The 25,466-nt window shown below is 47.0% G+C and overlaps 1 protein-coding gene across 2 annotated transcripts in view; it reads left to right on the top strand.

Moving 5' to 3' along the window:
- The window catches only part of ZFHX3 (zinc finger homeobox 3), a 277,099-nt gene that overhangs the window by 144,309 nt on the left and 107,324 nt on the right, over nt 1–25,466 (top strand). For both annotated transcript variants that reach the window (XM_021672553.2, XM_012437463.3), the window contains one exon: nt 21,790–22,021. In XM_021672553.2, coding sequence (XP_021528228.2) covers nt 21,790–22,021 — 232 coding nt within the window. The remainder of the gene's footprint in view (nt 1–21,789; nt 22,022–25,466) is intronic.

The raw sequence follows: 25,466 nt of genomic DNA on the forward strand, positions 1-25,466 counted from the left end.
CAATGGGGGAAACATTTAAATAGCTATGTTAATGTCCTCATTAATTTTACCTTTTTCTACCAATTAACAAATATTAACTCCTGTGGCAGAATTAAGCTAGCTTCCTTTGTGAAGCTACATTCATTCTTGACTCCCTTACCGCTCGAGTCTGATGAAGCTAAAGCTTTTCGCCTTCTGTTTTGCTTCTTTTCCAAACAGCAACGTGATGCTTTTTTAGGGAAATCTTTGTACTGAGTTATTCACGGAGTAGCACAGTGTGGGGTGACAAACCCTGACACAGGACTGGTAGATCCCAGCATTGACTTCTGTGATTCCCACTCGCGAGCCACATTCTTTTTCACGTATGGACCCAGGGATTGCAAACCCAGATGCCTGCAGGGACCACACACGTTTCGTGAATAGATGGCCGGTGTGGGGCTGGAGGGCACCTGCACCATCTTGTCTAGATAATTGTTGACATGAAGGAATGTGCAGCCAGTACAGCCAGAAATCCTTTTTTTTTTTTAATGTCTAAAGAGGCAGAAAACCTTGATTGTATGGGAAATTGGCAGGTTTTTAAATGTTCACCATTAATTAAGAATTTTTAAAAACTCCTGAGGGTTATGAAGCTCCCACCTGCAGGCTTCCCAGCCACTGTCAATTTGCCATCTCTAGATTATCTCTCTCCAGCATCTGTTAAACAGAGGTGAAAGCCATCTGCCACGCCGCCATCCACTGTCTAACGTCTCAAGGTGCTTGTGAGAATCAGTTGAGCTATGTAATGGCCAAACCCTTTGAAATCTGTGCAGGACTATATACATGTAAGATGATGTTATTGAGAGAATGCTTAAATACTTAATTTTTCTCAATCCAGATTTCCTGACCACTTGTTCTTTGATGTCAAGATCCAAGATTCTGGGATGTCCTAGCATCTGCTTTTAAGAGCATCTCAGGAAGGAAGCAAGAGTGTGGCATGACGCAGGGATGGTAGTGGCCTGATTTTTCACCTTCTTCTTTTTTCCTCCCTGGCTGTTTAAAACTGGATTGTTTTCAGCTACTGGAAAGCGTAGACTAGAAGGCTACATTTTTGTTGTTGGTAATTCCATCACTAGGTTCGTTCAAAGTGGCGTCAGTTACAGGTATTGTTAAGCTCTGAATAAATGTATAACTTTAACCCTTATTTATGGGGTGTTATTTACCGTGGTTGTAGAGTGAGATGCAGAACTCGAGAACCAGTGGCCTGTGACTGAGGGCACACTGACGAGAAAGTTATGTTTGAAAGCCTGAAAACAAGGAGTGAAGTTTATTTGTTCCAAAGTCATTTCATAAGTCAAAGTTAAAAGCTTCTTAAATAGGTGTTGACTTTCAGGTTGAAACAGCTTATTTTCATATGAAGTTTGCAAGACTGGCTGTTTAAATTTTTTTGAGGCAGGGTGTCACTTCATCATCCAGGGTAGAGTGCAGTGGCATGATCTCGGCTCACTGAGGCCTCAACCTCCTCAGTTGAGGTTCAAGTGATCCTCCTGCCTCAGCCCCCCAAGTAGCTGGGACTGCAGGTGCCCGCCACCATGCCCAGCTAGTTTTTGTAATTTTTTTTTTTTTTTTTGTATAAACAGGGTTTCACCATGTTGCCCAGGCTGGTCTCAAACTCCTGAGCTCAAATGATCCTCCCACCTCAGCCTTCCAAAGTTCTGGGATTACAGGCGTGAGCCACTGCACCTGGCCTTAGCCTGGCTCTTGAGTTTCGAAAATTGTAAGAAACTTATTTTGCTTTTCAAAGCATATGTGTGAGTGGGTGTGTGTGGGTGTGTGTGTGAAAGAGAATGTATGTGTTCCCTTGTTCATTGAGAGCAGGCATGTGATTTTTCTAAATGATTCTGTAAATTTGTCCTGGAATTTTAGGTCAGAGAACAGCACATCACTGCCAGAGGAGGGAATGCAGCCAGCCATTTGTCTTCATAAATAAAGTTTTATTGGAACACAGTCATGCCTATTCTTTTATGTGCTGCCACGGCAGAATTGAGTAATTGAGATAAAGATGGTATGACCCTCGAAACCTAAGCCATTTACCCTCTGATTATTTACAGAAAAAGTTTTCTGACCCCTTGTCTAAATTTTAGAAATGTGCCTTCTAAGAGGCTGTTTTTTTGTTTTTTTGTTTTTTTTTTATGAATTCTAGGGAAACTGGGACTAAGACGTTACTCTCCCCAAACCATTCTTCATGCAGTTGCCAGCGCGGTGGGCTCTGGCTGATTTCTGTGATCGTAAGAATTTGCTTATTAGATGTTGAATGCAATGGCCATGGTTTCATGGTAACTAAACGTGCATCCGCTTCTCACTAATGTACTGCTAGTCATTTTATTCAGCAGAATGAGTAGCTTTCACCGTTTCTATGGGAAGGACAGTGCTCATTAGTGGATGTGCTCAGCCTTCAGTTTAGCTAAAATCTGAATGCTTTCTCAACCTGAAACAGTGGGTATTATTCTAAATGTTAAGTAATATGGCTCTCCGCAAAGACAAAGTGCTTCCCAGTCAGTATTAGCTGCTTCATCATCATTCCTCACAATGATGCCTTTAAGTAGGTTCTCGTATCGCCATGCTGATTTTAGCACTGGAGCAGGGATGGGAGGGCAACTTGCTGAAGGTCACATAATAACAAAGCCCAATGGCAATTTGTGTCATCGCATGAGTCATGTTGGCGCTGGGGATGCAGCTGGCACCTGCGGGACTGACACCCAGAGGCAAGCCAGTCCTCCTAACAGGTTCTTCCCCAGAAAAACCCGATGATTTCATTAGCAAGGTAAGTGAACGGGCGATCAAGTAATTAATTTGTCTTTGTGTAGTCAGTCCTAGGACCCCGATGAAATCAGATGGCAGGGGAGGCTTCCTGAACCTTCAGGCTCCCTTTTCCACCCCTTGTTGTCACCTGGACAGCTGTTTTCTTTTAATTTTGCTTTATGGTTTAAGGAAGTTCATTCATACTGATTTTCTCACTCAAGCCTCATGGCCCCTCGTGGGGTAGGCGGCCTTATTCCTCTTTTTGCAATGGAAGAGACAGCTCAGTGTCAGTCTCCCCTCTTCTGTGTGGCTGCTCACTCTCATCCCTGTATTCCCACCGCAGAATGACGTGGCTCTTGAGTGTCAAGCCCCAAGGAGGAGGGCACAGCATCCTTGCCCTCAGGAACCTTGCAGTCTCTTTGGGGGGTGTATGTCACATGCATAAAGCCGATTACCAACACTCAGGGTGGCAGTGCCCATAGCCACACTGAGAGCCCAAGCCTTGGAGTTCAGAGGAGAAAGGATCGCTGCAGATAGAAAAAGGGCAGGAAGGAGGATAGAATTTGGAGAAGCAGGAGCCAGGTGCGGTGGCTCATGCCTGTAATCCCAGCACTTGGGAAACTGAGGCGGGTGGCTCACTTGAGGCCACGAGTTCGAGACCAGCCTAGCCAACATGGCGAGACCCTATCTCTACTAAAAATAGAAAAATTAGCCAGGCATGTTGGCACATGCCTGTGGTTTGAGCTCCTCAGGAGGCAGAGGTGGGAGGATCACTTGAGCCTGGGACTCAGAGGTTGCAGTGAGCTGAGATCCTGCCCCTGAACTCCAGCTTGGGTGACAAGAGTGAGACCCCATTAAACAAAAAAGAGTTTGGAGGAGCTGGCATGGACATTTGCATGGGAGGAAGTGGCCTGAGCCGGCACCTGTGTGTGTGTGCGAGCACACATGCGCACACACATACACACACACCATAACACAAATAGAGGAGACCTTCTGAAACAGAGACCCAGTCGAGCTTGGCTGGAGACAAGGGTGGTACAGGGCAGTAGTGAGTGATAAAGACCCCATAGTGCAAGGCCTTTCTCACGTACAGAAAATGTGGAGGATAATTGTTAGAGGTGATTGACGAACCCTCATTTTAGGGAGAGATTAGAGCGTGAAGATGGAGGAAGCAGGCATGTAGATAGACACATGGGGAATGAATGAATCAAAGCCACTGCATGAAATGAAAGCCACTATATGAATGAACGACCACTATAAAAATACCAGTGCTGCCAGAACCTGAGACTGGCTGCTGTTTCCTCTGGCCTTATGCTATTACAGAGTAATCCGGAAAGGTCATCGAAAGATTTGTTTTAAGACTTAAGCCTGTAAAAAATACCTACTAATAAAAAGCATCCATAGAGTAGATTAAGGTTTGCAGAGCAGGCTACTGGTTTTGAGATTCCAAAAAGGCGTCACCTGCCCATTGGTGTGATGGCGAGTGATTGACTGTATGTTAATATTGTAGCCCCGGGAGGAAGCACGGCCAGGTCTGTGTCCACATGTCACAGAGGAACTCCTAGCATGTGTGATGTGTCCTGATGCTTTCCACCTGGCAGGGTCTGGGCAGTCCTCTCTCTAGTTCTCCCTTCCACCCACCTCCTCTGCTCCTCCCCAACCCCTACCATTTTGCTTAAAGAAAATTTTCCCAGTCTCTTTTTTTTTTTTTGAGATGGAGTCTTGCTCTGTCACCCAGGCGGGAGTACAGTGGCACCGTCTTGGCTCACTGTAACCTCCACCTCTCAGGTGATTCTTCTGCCTTAGTCTCTGGAGTTGTTGGGACTGCAGGTGCATGCCACCATGCCTGGCTAATTTTTGTATTTTTAGTAGACACAGAGTTTCACCATGTTGGCCAGGCTAGTCTCAAACTTCAAGTAGATCCGCCAGCCTCGGCCTCCTAAAGTGCTAGGATTACAGGCGTGAGCCATTGCGCCTGGCCAGTTTTCTCAGTGCGCTTTTCTGAAAACTTGATTTTCACTGAAGAAAATTCCTCGCAGTTCTGCAGAAGGTTTTGTATACGCTCATCTGTCTGGAGTGAGACTGATGGTGCTCCCACCCTGGCCCCTTCCCCCCAGCGAGATCATCTACCACAGCTCCTTCCTATGTCATCACTGTTTCTTGGCCCTGCTAGTACAGCGAACTTACTGAGAATAAGCAAGGGATGTGTTGGTCAGTGTGGACTGGCCGATGAAAATTCTCCCTGTATTTTGCCACTCAAAAATAAGTTTTAAAATGTTTCCACTGACTGGCCTCCCAGTCTTGTTCCACTAGGACCTGGAGAGCTGACCAACCGGGAGGTGGCATCTTTGGATTGGGTTGCTTGGATGTCCTTGGGGTGGGGGCTTGTCAGGGGCCGGGGGGGGCAGTTGGCCCGTCAGAAGGGTGGGGAGCCCAGAGTTTGGGCATCACTGGAGAGGGAAGGAATCACATCTGAGCATGCAGCTCTGACCCCGTGTAGAGAATGGTCCATTCCTCCCAGGCCCTAGAATGGAGAGTAGATGAAGGTGAGAGACTTAACCATGCAGGTTGTAAGACTTGGGGATCCTTTCAGCAGCAGTTCCCAGCAACAGTTAATTAGGAGCAGGAAATTCAGGAAGAAAATGAAATCATATGTGTGATGTGTTTTTATAAAAAGAGATATACGTCTCATTCCGACTAATCATTGGTCGTAGACAGTCACGCTGTCGTATGTTCCAGGAGTGCCTTTGTGGCCGCCGCCCAGGTATCTGAGCACTTTCACATTACTCTATTGGCTTGGGTGGACATTTTATGTCTAGAACTAAAATGTGTACTGAATTATTATTATTTTTTGAGACGGAGTCTTGCTCTGTTGCCCAGCCTGGAGTGCAGTGGCATAATCTCAGCTCACTGCAACCTCCGCTTCCTGGGTTCAAGTAATTCCGCTGCCTCAGCCTCCCAAGTAGCTGGGACTATAGGTGTGTGCCACCACACCCAGCTAATTTTTCCTATTTTAGTAGAGACGAGCTTTCACCATGTTGGCCAGGATGGTATCGATCTCCTGACCTTGTGATCCCCCCGCCTCGGCCTCCCAAAGTGCTCACAGGCGTGAGCCACTGCACCCGGCCAAAATTATTTTTATCTGCAAAGGTGTGTGGTGAACACTGTCCTAACACATTGAGAATTCTGAGCTTGAATTACTCCCCCTGGGCGGCATCTGCAGAGTGCACTCCCTTTTCCTCTCTTCTGTGATCTTGATGTTCTCGAAGTTTCTCAGATAATCCAAATCCTGCAATTATTTGTCAGTTTAATAGTAAAAGAGCATAGTAATATCAAACCCATGCAAATAAGATAGCTAGGAATGTGGAAGAAATGGAGGAATAGAATGAGGAGGACCGATGCAGTTGTCCTGTGGGTGGGACATTGTGGCTGACTGGTGGGGAGGGGCGAGCCCTTTTGTGATCCACATACTAAAAAATATCAAGTCACTGAAAAAAGCATTGAGTTTAATTATCTCCTGTCGTTAAATCTTATTTAAAAAAGCAGTAAATATTAGCAAACATTTTTATTCTCTTCAGCCCCAACCTCCCATCTCAGACATCAAGGGACAGAGAGCCCAGTGCGGAAATCAAGTGAAGCATCTGTGCAAAAGAAAAGGCGCGGTGGCTCATGCCTGTAATCCCAGCACTTTGGGAGGCCACCGTGTGCGGATCACTTGAGGTCAGGAGTTGGAGACCAGCCTGGCCAAGATGGTGAAACCCCATGCCTACTAAAAATGTAAAAACTACAAAAATCAGCCAGACGTGGTGGCAGGCATCTGCAATCCTAGCTACTTAGGAGGCTGAGTCAGGAGAGTCACTCGAACCCAGGAGAAGGAGGTTGCAGTGAGCCAAGATCATGCTACTGTACTCCAGCCTGAGCGGCAGAATAAGACTCCGTCTCAGAAAGAAAAAAAAAAGAGACTTAAAAAACAACAACGACAAAAAAAACACAAGGTTTGTGGTGGGCATTGATAGGGACTATGGGGTGCTTTCGGACCCCTCAGGCAAGGGGCCACAGTTTTAGCTCAGGTGCAATGCAGAAAGGCTTCCAGGCAGAGGTGCCGCCAGCCTGCTGTGGGAGCTGTGCGGCATTTCAGCATGGGTCAGAGTTACCCGGGAGGGTTTCCCGGTAGGAAAAGGCACTGAGACCAGAAAGATCAGAGTTGGTGGGAACTGCTGCGAATCTAATTGCACATGGAATGTGGAATGGAGTGGAGCATTGAAATCTGAGATGGGAGAAGTGAATTTGGTCTGGATTAGATAGGTCTTGAAAGGTAAGCTAAATCCTCAGGAGTAATGATGGAGCCTTAGCAGGATTTTCTTCCCTCAAACTTTCAGCCCCCATTTTTTTTTTTTTTTTTTTTTTGAGATGGAGTCTTACTCTGTTGCCAGGCTGGAGTGTAGTGGGTGTGATCTCGGCTCACTGCGACCTCCACCTCCTGGGTTCAAGCGATTCTCCTGCCTCAGCCTCCCAAGTAGCTGGGATTACAGGTGCCCGCCACCATACCCAGCTAAGTTTTGTATTTTTAGCAGAGAGAGGGTTTCACCATGTTGACCAGACTGGTTTTGAAATTCTAGCCTCAAGTGATCCACCTACCTTGGCGTCCCAAAGTGCTGGGATTATAGGCATGAGCCACCACAATTTTTAAGTCCTTGCCATGGATCAAGAGCTGTGCTGAGAACTGAGGATAGAAAGATTTGACTTGGTCCCAGCCTGTGAGATGCTGTCTACACTGTGGCAGAGAAGCAAGGGTGGTTTGCAGCACACACAGCATAGGAGCTGCTTCCAGTGGGCTGGTGGGCCCAGAGGAGGGAGAGATGGGGCTTGGGACGTGGGGACAGAGGACGTGGGGACCGCTTTGGAGGAGGAGTGGCCTGTGATCTGGGTCTCTGCATAGTGCAGGGATCTGATCTTTCTAGCTGTATATTTTCTCGTAGTCTGCTGATCTCTTAGAGCTTTCAAAAGACCCAGTTAGTCTCATTTCTACTTCAGATACAATATGAGACTGTTGACTTCTGAAATTCAGTAGTGTGACCCATTCCATGATCTTTTCCAGCTAATAAAATGGAGTTGCCACAAGGGCCTCTGTGTTCTTTTGGTTTTATTTTTCCCAGGGGCCTTGCATTCTGAAGCAGATGGGTGGTGGGCTAGAATAAATAGTTCCTCCTCTGAGCCAAACCTCAGTAAAAATAGTTTTCTAGCTACATCTTGGGCATCTGGACTATTTCTGATCCAGAAAGGTCCAACTCTGTGTAACGTACGAGAAGGTCATCCCTACTAGAAGCTTGCTTTGTCTAACCCCCGGTATAAGACAGTGGTCACCAAGTAAGCTTACCTCAGATTTGCCTCGAGGACTTGTTAAAAGCCAGACTCCTCGCCCCATCCCCAGGGTTTCCGTCGATCTGGACAGGGTCTGAGAATTTGCACATCTGACATTTCCAGAGAATGTTGGTTGAGGAGCCACACTTTGAGAACTCCCTGCTCTAAGCCGAGCATAAAAGGAACTGCTGGATTCTTGGTGGGACCTGCCCTGAACATGGCCCTTTTTCAACCACCTCCACAGTGGCCATCCTCCCTGCACTCTCACAGCAGGAACAAATGCACAGTGGCCTCCGCCAGAGGGAAGGTGGTGTCCCAGGTTCCCCATGGAGCCCTCCGGTTATCCTGGTGAGAATCCACACTCCTGCAGTGCCAGGCCGGGTGCAGTTGCCTTCAAGGTGCAGTTGCACTTCCCAGTTCCTCATCTGGAAGGAATAACCATTCGCAAGACCAAGACTTGGCCTTGGAAACTTGGGCATCAGCCTCTAAGAGTGGCGGTTCTTGTTCCTGTCCAACTTTAGGCCCCGCCTGGCCTGCACGGCGGTCACACCTCAAGGCTCAGCCTTGTCCTCCGTTTCTCTGGCTATTTGGTGCTAAGGCCCTTCCACGAGAGGCCCCTCAGCCCCCATCAGCCCCTTTGTGCTCTGAAAATGGTGTCTTGAAAATGAGGGTGCTCATATTCAGGGACAGCTTGAGATCCTCGAGCCCAAGGGATGCTCCCAGGTCTTTGAGCTCAGGCGCATTGGAATGATTAATTGGTGTCCTCCACTCTGCTGGACAATTAAGGAAAGCAGGAAAAGGAGGGAAAAGTCTTCAGTGAGACCTAATTTGGCACCATGTTGTTTTCTGTTAATCTATTTTGTTTTCTGTCCGTCTGTCCCCAGGGATGGGTGCCTTGCTGCTTGCTGAAGCATGCATAACTAATGTCCTCATTAAGGGCTGATCTGTTTATCAGGGCCATGCAAGGAAGCCAGCCTGCCAAACCCAGGCGCAAGCTGGGGGCTGTTGCCTCCCTCTGGGCCTCAGCCCCACCTCATTAAGCTGGTCCGGGCTATTGATTGTGAGCCTGTGTTTGGAAGAGTCTTACTTACTCCATGCATTATCTTGACAGATTGATCAGACCTGATTGAGAACCTCTTAAAGGAACGAACAGCTGTAATGGGAAAGTTGGACTCTGTCATCCGTTAGGATGATTCTGGGAGCAAGAAGAACAAGGCTGACATCTTGGAGCAATTGTATTTACAATTAACATGGTTGAAAACGATTGCCTCTATTGATCCCCCCTTCCTGCAATTACAGCCCCATTGTTTACATTCCAGCACTTCAGTTATAAAAAGGAAATTCAATAATTATTGCATTATTTAAAGTTAAAGTGCCACAGAGTTTGCTGGCTGCGCTTGCTGGTTGATTTAACGTTCAGTAAAATCCATGCTGAGCTCTCCATCTTGAGGCCGAACAATATCGGCTTTTAATGAGACCTAAAAAGTGGGGGAAGGAGGGCAGAACCCAGTGCATGGGGTGTTTTTCTGGATTATTTACAGGGGGACCCAGAAGCAGAGCTGGGAAACCAGCAGTGTCATTGTTTGCACCACAGTGGCCCTCTCGCCACGTGGCCGTCTGTTCTGCGCTTAGCCGTCTCCCGGCCTCTTGACGCAGACCCCACTGTCTTTCCTCAAAGAACCGTCTTTCTCATTTCACTGTCGGTCCCTTGCTTCCCTCCCACAAGTCTGTCTCTTTTAACCTCCCACAAAACCCATGGTATTTAAGTAGAAAAAGTGAAATGTCTGCATCGGCCAGAGTGATCAGCACCAAAAGTGTTTATTTAGAGGGAGTTTTTCTGCCCCACCCTGTCACTTTCTCATTTTATCTTTTAAGGGAAGAATAAAATAAAAAAATCAAGCCCCTCCTATAGCAGAAGGCAGCCCTGTGGGTGCAGCTTACCTTCTGCTTCTGTCTTACCGGCCGCCCTGTCTTCTCTCATAATGAAGGTGATGAGCCTATTTGTCAGCAGATAGTAGGAACCTGAGAGGAGCCTCTGGGTTTGAGCACCAAATTCACGCTCCGCAGCAGCAACCAGAAAGTTCAGGAGTGTAGGAGGAATTTTAAAGAGCATTTTCTTCTTGCATTTGGTTGGAATTCTTCCTTGGGCTCGGTTCCAGTGAGACATCTGGGCAGGTGCACTCAGCGGGCTGCAGAGCAAGGGAGGGAAAAATGATGCCTCATGCTTTCCCATCAAGAGCCACGCTGCCAGCGACAGCCCCAGGAAATTTTCGAGTGCAGGTGTGAAAGGGGAGAGGAAGATGAATAGAGCCAATTCTGACTTTTATGAAGTATCTGGAGCAGGCCAGTAGCGGGCAGCTGCTTCCGTGTGACTTTTTCATTAAGAAGGTGAATTCTTATGTGCAGGCATTGTATGATTTATCAAGTGCAGTTTGTTAGAATCTAAGATACTCTTTGGGAAAATGCAAGTGCAGGGATTTTTGGTCTCAGAAATTTTTCTCCGTGCAACAGAACATCTCCATGTATTCCGACTTGGGTCCTTTTTCCATGGCCATTGCTGTCCTTGCCAGAGAATCGATTCTCAAATTGTGGTCCCAGACGGGTGTCATTATGACCTGGGAGACAGTTAGAAATGCAGATTCGTGGGGCACACACCAGACCTGCTGAATCAGAAACCCTTGGCATGCGCCCAGCGATCTAGGGCGTAGCATGCCTCCCAGGTGCTCTTGATGTTCGCTCAAGTTAGAGAACCACCGAGCTGGAACACCAGTGGCATCATCCATCACCCAGCCCACCTGGTTGTACCTGTCCATCAGAAGTGATGAGGAAAGATCTGGACTCATAGCAGAAACACCATGACTGTCTCTAACATTTGGGTAGTTCTTCACATGTTCCGAGGGATTTTCACATATGTGGAAATTTTCTCATGTGGATTTAAGAATTACTTCAAGGAAGACAGGGTAGATAAAATGTCTTCAGTTTACAGATGAAGTAACCTGTTTTGACCAGTAGACAAGTGTTTTGTTTTTTGTTTTTGTTTTTTTTTTCTCGTCCTGCTGGCTTGATTGTCATGGGATTGGAGATACAAATAAGCAGATTCTTCAGGGAGGATTTGGAGAATCAGGAAATTGTCTTCCAGGCATTTCAGCCGAGCTCTCCTCCCTTCCCTGCTCCTCACCTGGGATATTGGCAGACATGAGAAAGAACTTGGTCCTTGAATTTTATTAGATGGGTGCCTTGATGGGCAAAGAGACCCAGTAAACAAATACGGGATTTTGTGGCAAGGGCATGCATTTGGATCTGGGCTCTGCCTACACCAACAGCATGACTTTGGCAAGTTACTTAAAATATAAATTTCGTACTTCTTGTAAGGGAAAAGGCAGCCCTGTGTGTGTTCAGTATCCCCTGTCCATGTAATAATTCCTATGTATCAGTTTGTTGTCAACCAGGGATTCCTTTTTGGGGCCTGGGGAAGAGTGAGGGTTGGTTGTAAGGAGAGAAATATTAAATGGGTATGTTCAGTAGATGTTTGCTTCTGTCCCTAATCCTGAAGATCAACTGATGAAAAATAACATTAGTAATAGCCTCATTTATTATGAAGGCTAACCATGTATCAGACGTATCGTATGAAGCATTTTATGTGAATTATCCTGTTGAATCTTCCCAGCAGTGAAGTGAGACTCTGTTATTGTCTCTGTTTTGCACACAAGGAAACTGAGTCTCAACAGTGTATGTGATTTGCCTTCATAGCACAGCTAGTGAGATTCAGAGTGAGGGTTTTGCACTGGGCTGCTCAATCCAGAGTGCCCCACAAGCCGTCATCACTGGCAACAGCTTGACATGGAGTTGGATGCACACAAGCTAGAGTGGTGTGTATATGGCAGTGTGTTCGTTCATTTTCACGCTGTTAATGAGGACATACCCAAGACTGGGTAATTTTTTTAAAAAAGAGGTTTAATCGACCCACCATGTTCAGCGTGGATTGGGAGGCCTCAGGAAACTTACAGTCCTGGTGGAAAGGGAAGCAAGTATGTCCTTCACGTGGTGGCAGGAAGAGATGGGCAGAGTGAAGGGTTGGGGAAGCCCCTTATAAAACCATCAGGTCTCATGAGTACTCACTGTCACAAGAACAGCATCGGGGAAACTGCCACCATGATTCGATCATCCCACCAGGTCCATACCATGACACATGAGGATTATGGGGACTAAAATGAGATTTGGGTGGGAACACAGCCAAGCTATATCAGGAGGCTTTTATTTTTATGTGGGGACCTAAATTTGGGAGAGCTGGAAAATAGTGCTAGGGAAGAAGTACATCTTACAAATGAAGAAGGTTACTGCTCCTGGTACAATATCCTAGTGAAGGGGGATTGTCAGATCCTGGAAGCTGTCAGTCGTTTCTGGAGAGTAGTCAGCTTGAGGTTAGCCTGGTGGGACCCGCTTTGTTGTTTTATCCACCCACATACCCCCTCAGAAAGCTCTGTGCACACTCACTCGACCGTTGTGGAAACCAGTCCTCATTTTGCTTGTGATGTTATGCTCTGGTGGGCCCCTTTCTCAGGAAGATGTAGCGGGTGTTCGTTCACTGTCATATGCGTGCATAGCATTTACTATGGGCAGAGCGCCTACACACACTTTTTTGGGGAACAGGGTTAATAATTTGCTCCCATAATGATAAAAATGCATGCCTGATAAATTTCCTCCCCATGTATAAACAGTGGCTCCACACTCCCTTCTGGAGTTCTCCTAATAGAGGGAAGTGAAATCTATTATATGGAGGCATCCACATTGCACAAGGATCCATGTTTGTGTTTTTCCAGAAAAGCTAAAGCCAAGGCAGATACAACTTACAGACAGGCATAGACTTAGATAGTTATTTTCCTTCTAGAACTTTTTGTCCTTTTCAGGGCCACTAATGTTGAGATTTTGGAATCAGGAAATGTAATGTGTGCAAGGGAAAAGATACAGGAATGGGAAGTCTGTGTTCTGGCCTTGGATACAGAGAGCGAGCAATCATGGCTTGTTCTAGGGCCTAAGGAGCCTGGCCTAGAAACCAGAAACTAGGTCAGAGCAACCCAAATGGATTGATCTAAGGGAACATTTTTACTTCCTTTTACTTTTTTCTTATAAATCATGGTTGGGGCTTCTATCTTATGGTATCTGCAGGGATCCTACAATGAAATAGAACTAAATTAGCATGTGTCAAGGACGAGAGCTTGAGCGGATGAAAAGCCAGCATTAAACAGAATATACATATATATATATAGGTTGACCTTCCATGAGTCTTCCTAAAAATGTGACATTAAATTTGGAACTATAACACACTCTCACTGATTAAAAAATTAACCTCCCGGCCGGGTGCCGTGGCTCACACCTGTAATCCCAGCACTTTGGGAGGCCAAGGTGGGTGGATCACGAGGTCAAGAGATCGAGACCATCCTGGTCAACATGGTGAAACCCCGTCTCCACTAAAAATATAAAAATTAGCTGGGCGTGGTGGCATGCACCTGTGGTCCCAGCTACTCGGGAGGTGGAGGCAGAAGAATCGCTTGAACCCAGGAGGTGGAGGTTGCAGTGACCTGAGATTTCGCCACTGCACTCCAGCCTGGTGACAGAGCAAGACTCCATCTCAAAAAGAAAAAAAAAAAAAAAAAAGAACCTCCCCCACTGCTGGTTGTGTTACCTGTGGAAGGATTTTCGTTTTAATTTTAGGCATTCTCAGTGAACACCTGGGTTGGCGGAGTCTCGTGTTCCAGAACCCCCTGCAGTCTGTGCATCGTAGCTTGGCAGTGGTAGACTTGGAACTTGAACTCAAGTCTCAGGGTATGGTCCTGTTTCCTCCATGCTCTGGGTGACCTTGCAGGAGTCATGTGACTTCTTTGAGCTCTGGGCTCCTCCAAGGATGGAAGGCAAATGTGACCCTCCTCATAGGGTTGTAATGTGAAAATTTTAAAGTGTGTGTAGGCTGGGTGTGGTTTCTTATGTCTGTAATCCTAGCACTTTGGGAGGCTGGTGAGAAGATTGCTTGAGCCCAGGAGTTCGAGAACAGCCTGGACAACTTGGTGAGACCGTGTCTCTACAAAAAATAAAAAAAATAGCTAGGCATGGTGGCATGCGCCTATAGTCCCAGCTGCTTAGGAGGCTGAAGTGGGAGGATCACCTGAGCCTGGGGAAGTTGAGGCTGCAGTGAACCATGATTGCGCCACTGCACTCCAGCCTGGGCGATAGAATGAGACCCTGTCTCAGGCAACAAAGGAAAAAAAAGTGTGTGTGTAGATGCTTCACCCACAGTAAATGCTCTGCACGCATATGATGGTGAATGAACACCCGCCATGGCTTCCTTACTTTGTCTTATCCAGTTGGGGAATTAGCAGACTTGACTCTGATCTCCATCTTCTCCCCATCCCTCTCACTGGATTCGTTAGCGAGATTTCATAGTCCTCTCCCTGAAGGGAGAAGCTGAAGCCATGGCACACTGTGGTTGCTGTGTTTCCCGTGAGAGGGGTGTGGTAACAGGCAGCCTCTTTCATCATGGGACCTCCAGTTCTACGGACTGAGAAGAGTTACAGATAGGCTCTCCTGCCTGCCTTTGGCCTGACAGGTGTCTCGGAGGCTTTCTGGGACATTCCACCATGGAGTCTCTCCTGTGCTGGGCAGGAAGCACCTGGCATCTCCTGGAATAGCCCCGTCTCAGAGCGGCTGCTCTGGAAACCGAGTTGCCCTGTGTGCCTGTGTGCACAGCACAGTGGTCAAGAGGGCAGGTGTGGGTGTGTTTAGAGTAACAGGTGCTACTCCCCCAGGAAGCTTTGTTGGTGAATTGTGTGTGTTTGTGTGTATGTCAGAATGTACTTTGTCTATTTCTACTTTAAAGAGGAGGCTTTGACAAAACCTGATCAATACTTTGCATTCCATGCATGAGGAACCAGATGTTAGAAGTTTCCTATTGTTGGGGAGGAGGAGGGAGCTCAGGCCCCTCCAGATTTATAGAAATCAATGTTCTCTGACAGAAGTTGGTTAGTTTTCCTGGGAAACAAGTAACAGGAACACATTTTTTTGATTTTCATGATGAATTATTTTCTAACAAGAGCCCTCTTTTCGTCTCTTCGACTTTCAGTGTTTGACTAGGGTGAACGAGCGCATCATACTAATGGGGCAGAATCCCACAAAGTCATGCAGCCAAGCCTCCGTTCTCTCCCTTCTTTTTAATTACTAGTTTGCTTTTTGTGCTTCGTGTTACATGCCAGCCCCTTTATCCGAGGTGCCTCTTGTTGCAGGGAGGGCTTTCTCAGTGAACCAGACCTAGAAGGGAAGGCACGGAGACAGATGTGGGCCCTGAGGTGTTTCCATGTCAGAAGCATTGGAGTGCCATCTTCCAGTGAAACTGACACGGGATGAACATTTTCAAACACAAGTAGCCCTAATAGGATTAAAAAGAGGTGCAAGGAAAGGTCTCTTTGACCCATGTGAGTAAGCCCTCGTGTGAACCCTGGCTTCATTTCCATCCATAGCCATTGACTACCTAACATGTGCCAAATTTCTAATTAATCCAGATAAGGATAGGCTGTTACCCACTGCACAGGATTTGGAGGACTTGGAGATGGTTGCAGTCTTTTTCTGCTACCACTTACAACTCAAACTAGATATTTACGTCCTTCTTATAGGTCATCATACTTCTCTGAGATTTCAGAAAGTGAATTAAATTGTCAAGCAGATATTTATTTCTGTGAACACTACTGTACCTTTGGAGTTCTTATGATAGTCTTTTGCAGGTGCTATCTGCCTGTCTCTATCTATCTATCTATCTATCTATCTATCTGTCTGTCTATCTATCTATCTAGTCTATCTATCCAATCTGTTTATTGCGACAGTCTCACTTGGTCAGCCAGGGTGGAGTGATCATACCTCCCTTCAGCCTCCACCTCCCGGGATCAAGTTATCCTCCTGCCTCGGCTTCCTAAGTAGTTGAGACTACAGGTGTGTGCCACCGCACTCGGCTAATTTTTTATTTCTTTTTGTAGAGACGGGGTCTCACCATGTTGCCCAGGCTGGTCTTGAACTCCTAAGCTCAAGTGATCCTCCTTCCTTGGCCTCCCAGTGTTGGGATCACAGGCGTGAGCCACCACACCCAGCCTGCAGGTGCTTTCTAAACGAGCAAGTGAGTTGGAGTGGGACTGATCAAGGAGAAGTATAGTCAGAGTCAAGGTTATAGGGAGACACTGGCCCAACCACATGAGTTTGGGTGGACACGAGTTCCTGCTCCTTTTTTGGTTAGCTAGGTTGACCTCGAGTTACTGGTTGATCATGCTTTCTCATTACGAATTTATGGGAAGATACTGGATTTTCTTGAGTTAGCTAGGAGGCCCCTGTGATTTTCAGCATTCCAAGAGGTGTATTCTCTAAAACAGTATTCAAGCTAAAGCGGGATGCCCTCGTTACACCACTCTTTATGTTATTGGAGTTGCTGCTGTCACTGCTTGCGTCACCTGCAGGTTAAGTCCCTGGGGTTGGACTTATTCTGTGTGCATATGTGTGCACATGTGTGTGTGTGTGTGCGCGCGCGCGCGCACACGTCCCCACAGGGTCTCCTGTTGTAGACACTTAGACTCGAACCAAAACAAACCCTCGCCAAATGGGCTCACCAGGTAGTTTTCTTTGGGTCCCCAGGTGGCATGCGTCCCAGCTTGGAGCTGTTGTTTTGTTTTCTTTTTAAAATTACACTCCTGACCCTACCAACGAGAGTAGGTAGGAATTGTGAGCACAGAGTAAAGAAAATGGAAAAAGTAAAAACAGAACCTGGTTGCCCCCCTCCACAGCGGGTGAGCTCTGTGATAGAGGCGGAAGGGGTTGGGAAATTCAGGATTTGCGTGGGAGAAAAATTTCCTGCCTGGCGAGGAGAGCAAGAACTCTGAAAGCAGGCAGCTCCTTTCTTGAGTGCACCACTGGGATTTGTGCCTTGGTGGATTCTTCATATATTACAGTGAATTTAATTAAATACATTGTGATCCCAATTGAGGGTATTCTAATTAGCTGGGTCAGGAACAAATTATTCTCCCTCCTTCTCCAAATGAAAACATCCACTCTCTTCTGCAGGGAAGGCATGTTCTTGGCTGACTGGCTTGCCCCGTGGAGTGCTCATGGGCCTCTTAGTACACTCCCTCCCGCTGCTTTTTATTAGGCGGTTCCAAGGGTGGGATTCTGGGGATGAGGCCAGTGCCACTTGGGAGGAAGGGAGAGAGGATCTGACCAACAGGGTTGGGGGTTTACCCACTCAGGGCCTAGGAAATGGCTGAATGGTGTGGAGAAGGTCACAGAGGTCAGGACCCTGCTGCTAGCTTTCGGCCCCTGTTTACTTCCGGATAGACAACTTAAGAAATAACAAGGTAGTTGGAAAATCTTGGGAGAACGGGACTTGTCACATGCAGGTAGACATCAGTAGAACCGGGGTGCAAACAGAAGTTTGGGTTAGGATGTTACCTTTTATAAGCAGCTGTTTCCTGGCAACCAAGATACAGTTTACTCGAGGGGTGTTTTTTTTTTTTTTTTTTGGAGACAGAGTTTTACAGTGGTGCAATCTCAGCTCACTGCAATCGCCACCTCCTGGATTCAAGTGATTCTCCTGCTTCAGCCTCCCAGGTAGCTAGGATCACAGGCATCCACCATTATGCCCAGCTAATTTTTGTGTTTTTGTAGAGACAGGGTTTCACCATGTTGGCCAGGCTGGTCTTGAACTACTGACCTCAGGTGATCCACCCACCTTGGCCTCCCAAAGTGTTGGGATTATGTGTGTGAGCCACTGTGCCTGGCCTATTCTGGATTTTTTAAAAGCGTCTTGGAGAATAAAGTTGGAAGACAAGGCAACCTTGGACTTTTGAATGAATCTTTCATGGAAGTTTCTAGGAGAGGACTCTAGGCATTCACTGTAACAGCACAGGTGGGAGAAGCCATGTCTCCATTTTCTTTTTTCCTTTTATTCTTTTCTCCATGATTTGTAGTGCATGCCTAGTTCCTTGCTAAAATGTCTCTCAAAGTGGCAGACGAAGGAATTCATGGCAGTGTAAGAGACTGTAGTTTACCAACGTGAGCTAGATAGAGTGTGAGGTGGCTTTAGAATATCTTTGTCGTATCCATTTTTTAAAGTGTGAGTCCCCGGTATAATGTTTATTTCAACGCGGTAGCCTGTGGATTTAAAGACAAAAGACATTTGACATCACATTTCTGTCCAGCTCTTCTGGCTATGTTATTCATCTCTTCTGGCTCAGAGATTGAAGACTCCAGCCATTTGGAATGGAGAACGCTCACACATCCATATTAAAATTTGATGTTTGAAATTCAGTGCCTTATTGTGAGGAAATCCTGTTTCATAGGGAGATAGCAGGGGATTGGAGGCTTTAGTGATTCTTGATCTGATTTCATAGTTTATTCTACCTCCAAAATCTCTTGATGGAATGTATTTCTTTGAATTTCATGGTTATTGTCTCTGCTATCTTTTATTCACTCCGTTTTTGTTGAAGCTTTAATGAATATCATTCTTTTGGTCCTGGTGACCTAAGACAGCAGTTCGCTCCCTTACAGGTTTCCAGCTCCTCAGTCTCAGGCCAGACTCTTGCTCCCTGGAATATCCTGGTCCTGTTTCTGGCTTCTGAGTTCTGAGGGGCCTCATGGCGTAGTTTGGGGGGAAGGTTGTGGGCTTGCTCATCTTCTACCTGCCTTCTGCCCAGGGTTTTAACCTCCAGAAAGCACAGCCTCACTGCATCCCATCCTTCCGACATCCTCTGCAAGGAACCTCATCGCAGAGAAGGCAGTGAGGTTAAATCATTGTTAAAAAGCAGCTCAAAGGCTAGGTGCAGTGGCTCACACCTGTAATCCCAGCACTTGAGGAGGCTGAGGCGGGTGGATTGCTTTTTGTGTGGAGTTTGAGACCAGCCTGGCCAACATGATGAAACCCCGTTTCTACTGAAAATACAAAAATTGGCTGGGTGTGGTTGTGCATGCCTGTATTCGCAGATGCTCAAGAGGCTGAGGCAGGAGAATGGCTTGAACCTGGAAGGTGGAGGTTGCAGTGAGCTGAGATCCAGCCACTGTACTCCAGCCTGGGAAACAGAGCAAGACCCTTTCTCAAAACAAAAACAAAAATAAAAAATAAATAAAAAGCAGCTAAGTTTATCTCCAGAAAAGCTTTTTATCATCAGTTATAATTTCTCTAACAGTTAACAGGTGACTGGCTGGTTCTTCCAACTCTTTCTGGTTGTGAAATTCTTCTGGTGCTGTTTTTACTTGTAGAAATTTTACTTTGTCCAAGGCTCTGCATTTGAGCGTATGAATCACCCATTTCAGGGGCAGAAGGGATTGTTCTCTCTTGGTGCCTGTGAAGCTCATCCCATTCTTATGTACAAGTTGGCAAGATTTCCTGTGGGATACTGTAGTCAGTTTGTGTGATTGAGGGCTTCAGCCTCCCTCTCATGAGTTTCTGTGACAGTTGGTGCATTTATGTTTCTTCTTCTGACAAAGTACAAACATGCTTCTGGATTTTTCACATGTGATCAGCGAACACAGGATGTTTGCATGTCAGTACGTGAGCCTCCGGGCAGTGTCCCTTGATAGGAAGCACTCACAGGGCCACTCTGGTATTTGTAGGATTGCGTGGAGTACAGGGCATTCTAACCATTGTAGCCTGCCAGTGCCTTGCATTCTAAGCTGGACAAGGACGAGATACCCAACCAGGACTAGAAACCATTATCCCGGCGTAGACATCAGACAAGCAGTGTGGGTCAGAAAGGAGACTAGCAGCATGGGCAGTTTTGAGACATTTGTCGTGTGCCCACCATGGCTCCATGGGCCAGGCTTGGCTGACTGGGCTGGGGTTGGGGATAGGTGGTGAGGAGAAAAAACGAAGGATATGTAATCACAGGTACACAAAAGCACTCACGTGATCTGAATTCCCTCCTTCAAAAGGATGCTGGGTACATGCTGGAGGAGACAAGCCCCAGGTTCCACCTCTCTCTCCCCTAACAAACTGGGTTACCTTGAGTCAGTCATTTAAGCTTTTGGGGAGTATTTCCATTGCTTCCTGTGTATGCAGTAGAAGAATTCTCCCTCTTCCCCTAAAATGAACCTTTGGAAATGAAGGAGATGGCCTTTCTACACCATAAGCACATTCATTCTCTGTTAGTCAAAAAGGGTCCATAGCTTTCATTACCTCCCCAGGAGACTCAAAAACATTGTGAGTTCTGTTCTTGGGTCATTTTTAAGTCTTCCTAATCACAGAAGCCTGGGGTCCACCAACTGTCTGCATGACCTCTTCTGTTCTTACACCCCAGACATGAATCCTATCTGTGCCTGCCTCCTGGGAGCTCTTAGGCTGCCATGCTCTGGGATCAATACTGTGTCTACTAAACACAACAGAGGACCAGCATCATTGGTCACTTGGAGTATCAGGTGGTCAGATGTTCCAAATTATGTTTGGACCAGGTGACTCTGAGATATTGGCAGGGAACTAGACTGGAGAAATTTATTTTTCTGGCATTTTTTAATCTAGGGGAAAACCTAATTTGGGGTTCTCCTAGTAGACTGTGGTTTTAAATACAAAAACTAGAGTTATCTTGTGAAAAGGCCAGATACCAGCTCTGGCCTTGTGTTCCTGACCTAGGATCCTGTACAGGCAGGATGGCCAGAGGCTATTACCTGAATCCGGGTTGGCTTAAATTTTCCTGTCATAATTTAGTACATTTCTATGGTAATTATTTAGGCTTTGTGGACTATAGTATCTTTGTCACAACTGTTCAACTCTCATGTTTCAAAAGCATCCATAGACAGTATGTAAATTAGTGGATGTGGCTGTGATCCAATAAAACTTTTTTTACAAAAACAAGCAGTGGGTTGAATTTGGCCTGTGGGCCATAGTGTGCCAACCCCTGATCTAACTAAAACAGGACACTTTAGAGAACAAAAGGGGAAACCTCTAACTTTATGCCAGGAAAGCTGGTGTTGCACTGGGAGGGCCCCTGTGATTAGCATTATCAACATTCTGAAAAGCCACATGGCCAGGGCCATTTGGGGGAGACAGGAATGGGAATCAGCTTGCTGTGCCTCTTCAAATAACTGCTAGAGAAGGATACTCTAGGGAAAACAAAAACAACCCCTCTAAGGAATCTCAGGGCTGAAGACTGCTTTAGTACATTACCGTGCTGCTAGGAAGAACTGCCCAGAACTGGGTAATTTACAAAAGAAAGAAATTGACTTACAGTTCTTCAGGGCTGGGGAGGCCTCAGGAAACTTACAATAATGATGGAAGGGGAAGCAGGCATGTCCTTCTTTACATGGCAGCAGGAAGGAGAAGTGCTGAGTGAAGTGGGGAAAAGCCCCTTATAAAACTATCAGATCTCATGAGAACTCAGTATCACAGGAACAGCATGGGGGAACCACCCCCAGGATCTAATCACCTCCCATGAGGTCCTGCCTCCCAACACGTGGGGATTACAGTTCAGATCACAATTCGAGGGGAGATGATTGGTGGGGACACAGCTAAATGATGTGAAAGACCATCCTGTTTGGCTGTGGAGATGCGTAACCTGGAGGCGTGCCTCTGGCTGTGAGCAGGATGGTGTGGACTGGTGCCATTGGTGACTGTGAGTGGCTTACCCAAGGCATGTTCTTCTCTTTTGTCCCTCGCAGCACCTGCAGCAGCACGAAAGTGGTGTGGAAGGTGAGAGCTGCTATTACCACTGCGTCCTGTGCAACTACTCCACCAAGGCCAAGCTCAACCTCATCCAGCACGTGCGCTCCATGAAGCACCAGCGAAGTGAGAGCCTGCGAAAGCTGCAGCGGCTGCAGAAGGGCCTTCCGGAGGAGGACGAGGACCTGGGGCAGATCTTCACCATCCGCAGATGCCCCTCCACAGACCCAGGTGAGTGGTCTCACAGGCGTGGGAGGCCCAGGTTAGGCCTGGTTGTTCACATCCTTGAGGCCTCCTGAGGACTTCTGTTTGCGGGAGACATTTCTGATCCAACTGGTCCTCATGTTCCTTACTAACCTCACAGGGGAGCGTTGTATTTTGGAAGGAACACGCAGGGATTGTTGCTTTTCTTTCTTCCTTTGGAACTTGGCAGCACTTTTCTTGAAGCAAGGCTCAGTCTTAGGGAAGTCGCAAGCTACTACCCAGAGAGCAGGCCAACAAAAGATACTCTATTCTGAAATTCCTTCGGTACATACTCTAGATTCAATTTATTGGTTCAGGTTGACATAGCAAATGCTACATCATGTGTCCTGCTCAGTATTAAGAGTAGACAGTTTGTGGCCTCAAAGTCTGGTCTGTAAAAACGAAATTCAGAGAGGAATAAAACAAGTGCTTGTTACAAACATTTCAGTTGTATTTGAGAGCAATTCTTCTATGGGTTTGTGCTGCTTGCTGCCTCAAGGCGTCGAGACCCAGTGGGAGCTCACCTCGTTTCTACCTTCCCCCGTTGTCTCCCTGCAGCCACCTTTTCCCCACCTCCCTCCCACCCCCATGACTCCCCTTCATATTGGGACTTCGCTGGGTAGAATCACCTCCTCTTTTCTATTTTTTCAATCTTTTGGTCTCTTGCGCTCAACTTAGATGCACAAGAGAGTCACCTGCCTCTTTAGAAACAAAAAAAGCTTTCCTAGAAAAGCATTCCTTTCATCCTAGGTCCCATGCTCCCTCTACAACAGAATCTTCCAGATTCTTGAGAGAACCCTCTGAACTGCTCACCTCTATTCCACATCTCAACCTTCTGCAACCCATATCCTCCTGTCCAGGCCACCCTTGGGAGGGCGCTGCTGACCTTCGATTGACAGACCAGGACCCGCTGGTCCTGACCGTTTCTTTCTGTGGTGTTAGAAATTGTTGCCCAGCCTCTTCTTGAAGCTCCCTTGCCTTCCCTTGGTTTCCAGGCATTTCCATCTTGTCCTCTGGCTTCCCTTGACAGTTCTCCAAGCTTGTCCCTGGCTGGTGGTCCTCAGCCTGCCCCATGTGCCTCGGCACCTGGCACTGTGGCCTGGTCCTTGGCTCCCAGCCTCTTAAGCTTTGATCTCCTGGTGCTGCCAAATGCTCTTCAGCAGCTTCCTGGGCGCCACTGGTCCCACCTCCCAGATGCTGAGCTTCACAGACTTGTCATTGATCCCACCTCTTGGCCACCTTACTCACAGCTGTCTCTGCCACACTTCTTTATCTGTTTAATGGCAGCCTGTCTAACAGCCTGGCCAAGCCAGAGACTCAAGGCCACTCCTGGTCCCTCTGTCTCTCGCAGTGCCTTCTTGGCCATCCAGCCATAATGGTTGTATGCAGTTTTAATCTTAACATAATCAAATTACACATTTTTATAATTTTTAAAGGCAAAAAGTTATGTAACCCTTATGAAGAATAGCATGGCCCTCTCCCGTCCCCTTTCCCAGGGAAAGAGCTTTCAACTCGTAGATGTTTCTTTTGTTACTTATTTCCATGTTTCTCATGCTTCTATGATTGCTTCTTGTTTTAAAGTTTTAGATGGTACCTCTTGGCTTTCTACCCAGGCAGATGAGGATTTCATCCATGTGCTGTTCCACAAACCCACCCGTGTACACACTTACAGCCATACCCCACCACAAACTCACACAGAGGGCGCACACCAGTGCCCGATGCCCCATACACACACATTCTCGCATATGCACGCACATGCACACACACGTGCGCGCACACACACATACACACTTTTTCTGCATCCTACACATTCCATCCATACTCACACACCCCACAGACAAGACACCATACCCACATACATTGTATTCACACACCCATACAAGACATACTGCACCCATCCACATGGATTTTCCCCACATATACTGCACCCCCCACATGCAAACATCACAGACACATAGACTCAGTACCCCTACACACCCCATACACACTGACACACATCCCACACGCACCCTCACTCTACCCACAGATAGGCACTGCTCCGCACACTCCCGCACCGCCCCCGCTGGCACCACTTGAACTTGCTCCCACTCCCCAGGCCCCCTCCACCCTCAGTCCTTCCTCCCTCCACCTTCCATTATGATTAAATAATAATTTGGGATTATATTAATATTCAGTATTTTCATTATTATAACTATAAATATTAATCTCAGCTGAGCCATGTAGAGTTTCATGATTTCATTTACCTTCTTGTACAACTTATTGTCTTCTCTGGTTTTGTAGGTACCTATGATTAATTCATGGCCAACTTACTCTGCCACAAGTAGACGTATCCTAATCTCTAAATGCTCTGCCCTATCAGTTCTTCTGTCAGCTTCATTTCCTCCTGGAGGCATCCCTCCTAAGCCCTCCAAAGCCCTCTGCCCACCTGCTCCTCTCCGGATCATCTGGCTGCTCCTTCGCTGCCTCCTCATATAAATGAAACAGCGATTCCCAAATGACGGGATAGACCACAACTCAAGAATTTTTCTCCCTGCTAGAGTGGTTGAGGTTTCGACAGTCCGTGTGAGTAGTTTGTTCAGGAAAGGGCTGTTGGGTACTTTCTGTCACTTGAAGGTCACTTCAAGACTGTCCCTTGCCGTGTGTTTTTCACATGCCTCTTCTGGTTAAAGTTGAAATGCCTTAATTGGTGGAGCTTCTGCTTTGCCTCTGATCCCATCCGTCTGCATGGGGGCACTCTCAGGAGTGAGGGATGGGAACGGGCCAGAGGCTGAGGCCATTGGGCTGTTGGGGAGCCCGGGCCCCATCCAGGGATTGTGGCCTGTTTGATCTGCTGCTCTGCATTAGTGCACTGTTAAGTCATTCTGCGGATTCTCCTCTTTCTACCAACATACCGAGACCTGTTTCTTGTTCAGGGTTTGTGCTTTGTTTGGGGTATTTTTTTTGCAGGAGGGTGGGAGGCAGCTCTGCATACATCTTTATTTTAATCTTTTGTTAAAAGCTGGTCCATTTTACTCCTCAATTCTTTTCTTCACTCTGCTTAGAATTGTTTTTTTCTGAATGAGGTGCCCCAGACTAAACAGTTTCCAGCTGTCATTTCACCCAGGGTCTGTGGCCGAACGGGCAGTTCCCTCTTTTGGAATGTGGTACTTCCATGGGTGCGGTCTGGCCCCAGCCCCTTCGAGGTTCCTCTCATTTAGTGCATGCTAGGGGTGTTTCCCCCCGAGAAGTGTATGAGCAGCCTCAGTGGAGGCGATAGACTTCCCTTCCATATTTCAAGGTCCTTTGGATTGGCTTTGACCTGGAGTCATGTTTTGGGTCTCTCCTCTACTCTCTCCCCACACCACACCCCTGCCCTCCCCCCCACAGGCTCCGGTTCAATCCATACTCGACTGATGACAGAGGAACAAAGTATTAGGTATTATTCATATTGACG

This window comes from Aotus nancymaae, unplaced genomic scaffold (genome assembly GCF_030222135.1).
Source record: "Aotus nancymaae isolate 86718 unplaced genomic scaffold, 86718_ANA_hifiasm-v0.15.2.pri h1tg000030l, whole genome shotgun sequence".
In the NCBI taxonomy this organism is placed as follows: domain Eukaryota; kingdom Metazoa; phylum Chordata; class Mammalia; order Primates; family Aotidae; genus Aotus; species Aotus nancymaae.